The sequence below is a fragment of the Patella vulgata genome, chromosome 1 (assembly GCF_932274485.2).
Source record: "Patella vulgata chromosome 1, xgPatVulg1.2, whole genome shotgun sequence".
NCBI lineage: Eukaryota > Metazoa > Mollusca > Gastropoda > Patellidae > Patella > Patella vulgata.
This window is the reverse complement of record NC_065879.2, coordinates 87618808-87626553: the sequence shown is the minus strand read 5'-3', so window position 1 is coordinate 87626553 and position 7746 is coordinate 87618808. Positions and strand designations below refer to the sequence as shown.

At 38.6% G+C, this 7746-nt stretch overlaps 1 protein-coding gene across 1 annotated transcript; it reads left to right on the top strand.

Moving 5' to 3' along the window:
- Positions 1–558: 558 nt before the first annotated feature.
- LOC126814531 (zinc finger protein 234) lies at positions 559–6126 on the top strand. The gene is made up of 2 exons (XM_050539775.2): positions 559–606; positions 2558–6126. The coding sequence occupies exon 2, from the start codon at positions 3346–3348 to the stop codon at positions 4360–4362; it is 1017 nt and encodes a 338-aa protein (XP_050395732.1). The 5' UTR covers positions 559–606; positions 2558–3345; the 3' UTR covers positions 4363–6126.
- Positions 6127–7746: the final 1620 nt, after the last annotated feature.

The following is a 7746-nucleotide window of genomic DNA, read 5'->3' as shown; positions in this document are numbered from 1 at the left end:
GTTTATGATGCAAAGTGGGACTTTGGGCCCTAATTTAATTAAAATGTGTAAAAAAAAAAGTAGAAATCAATTTTTAAAATAGGACGATTTCGCGGTGTTTACAAAAAATGGGAAGATTTCACGTGGTATACAAAAGAAAAAATATAGAAAATGGGAAGATTTCACCGCGATTCAAAAGATAAAAAATGGGAAGATTTCACGTGGTATATACAAAAGATAAAATATTAAAAAAGGGAAGATTGCACGGGGAATACAAAAGATAAAATATAAAAAAATGGGGAGATTGCACGTGGAATACAAAAGGTAAAATATAAAAAAAATGGGAAGATTTCACGTGGTATACAAAAGATAAAATGGAGGTTCTTGGCGGACGAGCGACATTAGATTAAAATATTCCGGCTACTTTTTCAGGAAGCGGGTTGGTTTTTTTTTAAAAAAGTACAACACATCCACGTGATTTCAACATTTTATTTTACATACTAGTTCGCACTATGTACGTTGTTTCAAAAGTGGTGACATTTCGCTCAAAGTTGTAAAAAAAAAAACACCCGAAGATTACCAGTTAAATCGAGCCATATTGGTCCATCATTTATCACGACAATATAGGTTAGTATTTTTATCATTTAAATCTACATGTTTTGGACTTGTTATTCATAAATTGATTTATGGAAATGGTTATTGTAATAATTGGTAGATATATATCGATTATTAGACATCAGGTTAAGATATTACTTGCAATTTTAAGCGGTGATTTTAGGTCACAGGAAAGTAGGTAGGGTTATCCAGTCTCAAACATTATAGTGAATATATGGCCCTTGGCTGTTGAAAGTAAAAGTAAAATTTTGTCATTGAATCAAAAAGAATTAATGAAATGAAATGGGCGTTAACGTCCTATTGCTCTGCTCCGACTGACCTAATGAAGATGGGCATACATCATGTAGTGTGCTATGAGGGGAATTTTGCCTGAACAGTGGGCACTATGCATGCAGGCACTACAGCCTACCAGTAGGCTAGCCTTCTCGAGGTAGCCTAATCGTATCAAGTTATTTGGACTTCCAACTTTCAAGAGTTCTTTTACATGCACACGTTTTTATCATCCCATCCTAACAACTAGATACTATTCCTCGCAAGGTCGTCAGTACTGCACCACTGACAATGAGAAATTACGCATGAAAATTCCCGGAAGCTTTCTCCGTGAATGACCAACATCCCAAAACTATCCCCAAAATCAAATTTTAGTCACCACTTTCATATTTTTATGGGAGCCACGGTGGCTAGGTGTTGAAGACATTGGCTCGCTAGCCTGGAGGTCTGGTGTTCGATCCCTGCATTGGCCACGATGGCTAAGTGGGTAAGACGCTGGCTCGCTAGCCTGGAGGTCGAGTGTTTGATCCCTGCATTGGCAGAGAAAGTTCATCAGGATTTTCCGTCGTGGTTGAAGAAGCTAAGTCTCTAACTCAATATCATCTAAAGTCTCACACGTTAAAAACACAATATATTTGTCAATTCAAATTAACATTGATGTTGTGATCTTACCGGGAAAAGGTATGCTTCTGAAATCCAATATTTAAGACAAAATAAACATTTTACCATTGGTACACAAATCGTGTACCATAGTGCGTTTCAGTGTCATTTGTAACAAGTGACCAGAAAGAATGAGGCTAGACATATTCCACAACTCATGTCAAACCGTGACGCTAGAGAGCATGCGCAATAGACTGGAATAACCAGACGCTAGAAATAGCGATTCGGTTGAGACTCATGCCATATTTCGCTGGAGATAACTGATTTGAAATTTGAGTCAAAACGGAAACAATTGAATGTAAATTAGTTTATATACAATCAGATTACATTATTATATACGTTGAGACCCATTTGGATCAATTTCTAGGTCCCAAACATTAGCGATTTAGCTCCTTTAAAACTAAAATATCGTCATCTATGAAATTATCTCCAAAAGCGTTTATAGCTAAGGCGCTGCAGGCGCCAGTCTCCTCGCAAAAAAAAATCAAAGAAGTTGGAAAAATAAAACGGGAGAAAAATGCTAAAACCGATGAGTCAAATTAAAATGTACCCTAGTTAGGGAGAGCCCTAAAGGCAGACAAAAGGGCCCCTCTGGCCAAGGCAAAGGGCCCCCGAGTTCTTGTCAATTGTTTTCTATACACTGTTGTTACTGTCGAATCCACTACTGAATGAGAATGCAGTCATTGCACTGGCATGAAAATCATCAATCAATCACCTTTTCTGAAAACCTACTAATAAGCTATTCAGGAAAGAGATGGCTAGGCAGAGCAATCATTTCTTTGCTGAATTAGGCCCGGGCCTTAGATTGATCCGGCCCCGGCCCTCAGATTAATCCGCTTTTGAGGAGGCTGGAAGATATGTCAAAATGCACCAAAATGTTTTCTATTTCGCAAAATTTCTCGACCTCTGGTGGCCAGGGGCAGAGAACCCGCCAGACCACCCCCGCAAAAGAGGGCCCTCAAAATAGTATAGCCTCCGCCATGATAAACCTCAAAACGCTCCTGATTATCTCTTATTCTGTCTTTGATTTCAGGGAACAGATTTTATTGAGAAATACAGAGCTGGAAATATTCAATGACTGACGCTCAAAATTTAAAAGAAAAACATCATTTCTACCACCAGCCTGTTACTGATTATCAGTCAAAGTCCTAAAAGAATACTTCGAGAGACAATTTGAAAAAAATACAAATGAAAGTTCTAAAAAAAATGCTCCAAGAGTAGATGCGAACCTGATACAATGTGTAAAATACTATGAGTGGAAGACCTCATAGAACAGTCATAAATACAACAATGACATGAGTGGAAGACCCAAAAGAACAGTCATAAAGACAACAGTGACATCAGTGGAAGTCCTAAAAGAATAGACACTAATTCTGATAAACTCCAGGCTAATAATATGAGTGAAAGTCCTAGAAGAAGAGACCGAGATACAAATAAAAAAAAAACAAAGACAGATATGCAAAATATGAGTGGAAACCCTAAAATGGTAGACCCAGAGACAAATACATAAAATAATTTGAGTGCAGATTATAATACAAGACACTCAGAGACAGGTATACACAATAATTTGAGAGAAAATCCTAATAGAAGAGACCACGAGGCAATTATACCAAATACTATGAGTGAAAATACAACTATACCAAATACCTGTACAAAACTCAATGATGACATATTAAAGATTGAAAATGGTGAAACCATGGATCTTAACCAAGAAATAATTGTGTGTGATAAGAATTTTACTAAATCTAACGATTTGCCGATTAAACTGAAGAAAAATGATGAAACTGTAACGAAATAGATGCACCAGCAACAGATTCAAAGATGTTTCAATGTGATGTTTGTAGTAAATCATTTAATTTAAATGGAGATCTTAAAAGGCATGTTCAAATTCATACCAGGAAAAAACATTATAAATGTGATGTTTGTAGTAAATCATTTGCACTGAAAAGCTATCTACAAATTCATAAATCTATTCATTCCGGAGACAAACCATTTATCTGTGGTGTCTGTAACAAATCTTTTCGATTATCCGGATCTTTGGAGCGACACATGAGAATTCATACGAACGAGCGACCGTTCGTCTGCTCTGTTTGCGGTAAAGCGTTCCACATTAGTTCTGGATTACAAAAACACTTTAAGATTCATACCGGCGTCAAAGAGTTTGAATGCGAAATATGCAGTAAAGCATTTTTTTGTAAAGGTCATCTCCAGCGTCATGTAAATAACACTCATATTGGTGTGAAACTTTTTAAATGTCCTACTTGCGGCAAGTCTTTCAGCGAAAGCTGCAACCTCAAATATCATTTAGCTATTCATACGGGCGAAAAATACAATAAATGTGAAGAATGCGGGAAGGCTTTTGTTCACGGCAGCACTCTTCGACGCCATATTAGAATTCATACAGGTGAGAAAAACTATAATTGTGATGTTTGTGGCAAGTCATTCAATACTAATGGCGGACTCCAAGTGCACGTAAAAATTCACACGGGCGAAAAACTCTTTAAGTGCGAATACTGCGGAAAATCTTTTAATTCGAATGGAAATCTTCAACAGCACATCCGGATCCACACGGGAGAAAAACCTTATAGATGTGATGTTTGCGGTAAATTCTTCACGTCAAATAGTTCGGTCAAAGTCCACATGAGAGGTCATACCGGGGAGAAGATGTTTCGATGTGATGTTTGTAGTAGGACATTTTATACTAATAGCAATCTTCAACAACATCTGAGAGTTCATTCTAAAGATAAAGGTTATAAATGTGAGACTTGTAGCGTATCGTTCACTTCCAGTAATTCTTTTAAAGCTCACATGAAAATTCACACTACGTTGGTTCGCTAGCGAGAGAAATGGGGTTTAATGTCCACTCGACACAAACTAGGTCATTTTGGGACTAACATATGGTTTAATTTTATTTCAATAATTCGCTTGCATGTAGGGGTCTTTAACAGTGGAAGGAAACCGGAGGACCCGGAGAAAACCCATGAGGTTGGACAGGCGACCCTACGTCTTGTCACGTACAACTGGGTATTCGAAACCACGCCAGTTGACTCAATGACAGGCCGTATGATACAGCATGCACGTGCTTACCATTTGGCCATCCAACCCCCCTGGTTCGCTAGCCTGAATGTCCTGTGTTTGATCCAGGTAGATGCGTAATGAAGATTGTCTGTCTTTGCTGTAATAGTTCAAAATTAGATAATGTAAAATGAATATATTGAAAATTACTATATTCTGAGCGAAATTATCACTGTTGGTAGTTGTCAAGATGTGTGAATTGGTTGTTCATAATTGTAACAACGGTACTTGTTATTCAAGATTTAGCCTCGCTTCTCCAGTTTTTAATTAATTCATTAAATTGCCACAGCGTTCTAATCTACTTAAAATCGGAGCCACCCAATGGGCCAGATAGTTGATTATGGGCTTGTCATGCCAATAAATGTTTAAATAATAATTTATAACATTTGAATTCAAGATAAAGACCTGCAATAGGCAAATTTAGCTCTTTAACCCATTAAGTGCGTAGGTCGTTATATAACGTCCAGGACAACTGCCACTCACTGTGTGTAGGACGTAATATGACGCCTCAGAGGTATTTTCCCCAACCTATTCTTAGAACATAGTACATAGTTCTTCGTCACAATTACACAATAGGGGATAGTTAACGTTTTAAAAACGTCACGCTTAATGGGTTAAGTGACTTCTATATAAAATTTACAGCACTCTTTATATTATACATGATGCCTCTATTTTGATCTGGTTTCAAGCAATCAAAATAAAATTAGATTTCCCATTTTGTTCTGACTTGGGTCATTTTTTTTAGTCTACTCTCTATGTGTGTCCTCTTTGAATTCCAATTTGCCCCCGGGGAGGTTGGATGGATGCATGGGTATTAGATGACAAGGCCTGTCAAGTGGCGTGGGTTCGATTCTCAGCTTGTACTTGACAGGAAATGACTCTGAACTGGGCTAATGAAGACGGGCATACGCCATACAGTGTGCTATGAGGGAAATTTTGCCCGGGCAGCTGCACTATTGCCTACTCTTATATCGAATTCCAACTGCCAGGGGATCTTTTATGTGCATTCCAATATATACACAAGACCTCGTTTTTTCGTCCCATCCTAACAACTAGACAGCTGTCCTTGTCCGGCATCACTGACAAGGGGGAACCACAACGGAAAATCTGGATGAACTTTCTCGGCCAATGCAGGAATCGAACACCCGACCTCCAGGCTAGCGAGCCAGCGTCTTACTCTTACCCACTTAGCCACATCATCCCCGGTCTTGGGTCTTTTGTCCACCCTCGTGGGGAAATTTATAATTCAACCCTATTTTCAAGTAGAATTTTGCGATTATGCCACGATCCCACAACCTCCGGTTTGCGTAAAAACAAGTTTCATAATGTCGGACCTATTGAAACGTAATTTGTTTTATGTTTTTGAATCGCGAAATTCTACTCAAAAATAGTGGTGAATTATTGTAAATTTATGTCAGATGTGGCGAGAAATAATTTCTTTTGGCGAAAAAAGAAGAATAAAAGTGAAAAAAAAGAAGGTAAGGATTCAAAAAAAAGCCTTAGAACAGAGATGGGGGTAGAGAGATATTTCATAGTCTGTCATTGAGTCGACTGGCATGGTTTCGAATCCCCGGTTGTACGTGGCAAGGAGTAGGGTCGCCTGTCCAACCTCGTGGGTTTTCTCCGGGTCCTCCGGTTTCCTCCCACTGCTAAAGACCCCTATGCGCAAGCGAATTATGTAAATAAAATTAAACCATATGTTAGTCCCGAAATGACCTAGTTTGTGTCGAGTGGACGTTAAACCCCATTTCTCTATCTCTCTCATATTGCAGCTTAATAGAAATAAAAATAAAATGAAATGGTGACTAACATCCTACTGTTCTCCCCACCCCCAACAGGGCTAATGAAGACGGGCATATGATACAGTGTGCTACTCTTATATCAAATTCCAACTGCCAATGGATCTTTTATGTGCACACCAATGTATACACTGGTCCTGTCCTTGTCAGGCCCTCCGTCCTGCATCACTGACAAGGGGAAACCACGTCGGAAAATCACGATGAACTTTCTCGGCCAATGTAGGGATCGAACACGCGACCTCCCACTTAGCACAGCTTAATAGGAACGGTGAGGACATCCTAACAGAGAGCGAAAGAGAAATGGGGTTTAATGTCCATTCAACACAACTTGGTCATTTCGGGACTACCACATGATTCAATTATATTTCAATAACTCGCTTGCATGTAAGAGTCTTTAACAGTGGGAGGAAACTGGAGGACCAGGAGAAAACCCACGAGGTTGGACAGGCAACCCTACTCCTTGTCACGTACAACTGAGTAATCGAAACCACAGCTGTTGACTAAGTGACAGACCTTATGATGCAGCACATGCAAATCATTCGGCCATCCACCCACCCCTTAACTAGGGTGACCCACCATAAATAAATATCTCCAAATATCTAGACAATTACGCCACAATATTTATATATATACCAAGCCTCAAATCAGTTTCACACAATTATAGTCACTAAATAAACGATCATGTTGTACTTAATAAGCTATGACCATTAATCATGTAGAAATAATAGACTGAAAACTGGTTCCAAGTGTCGTCCATAACATCCAGTCACTTTTGAGTAAAAGATAGGTTACGTGCCCTTGTTTTGAAATTAGTCTCGCTTAACCAGTCTATCCATCATTCTACGTCTGATTGACGGGCCGGGATAATCAAGACTACTTTTTTTACGAAACAGAACAGAAAGCTAGAACAAGAAATTGAATTTAGAAATAAGCACTTTAGACAACACAACAATTGTTTTAAGAAACTTGTAAAAGTAAAATGAAACTACTGCTAGTATCATGTTCTTGTCTAACCCGAGTGTTTCAGAGATATTATTTGTACTAAACCAAAAGATGCCGCTCTTAACGGTACAGTTAATGATAAAGCAATTTAAAAAATAAAACAAACTTAATTTCTAAAGCTGCTGTAATAACCAAGAAGCTAAATTTTACTGCTATTCAAAATCGTCAACGATAGATTTTTTACGGCTGTAATAGTTGATATATTTGTAGAGAATTGCACGTGCATGGCTATTTATCGACTCAAAGAGAGTGCGGGGTAGTCAGAAATCAGTTCGAGACACGCAACTGAAGCGTGCACATTTAGCTGTGTCGAGACCAACTTTCTGTAGAGTGCACGGATCATCCT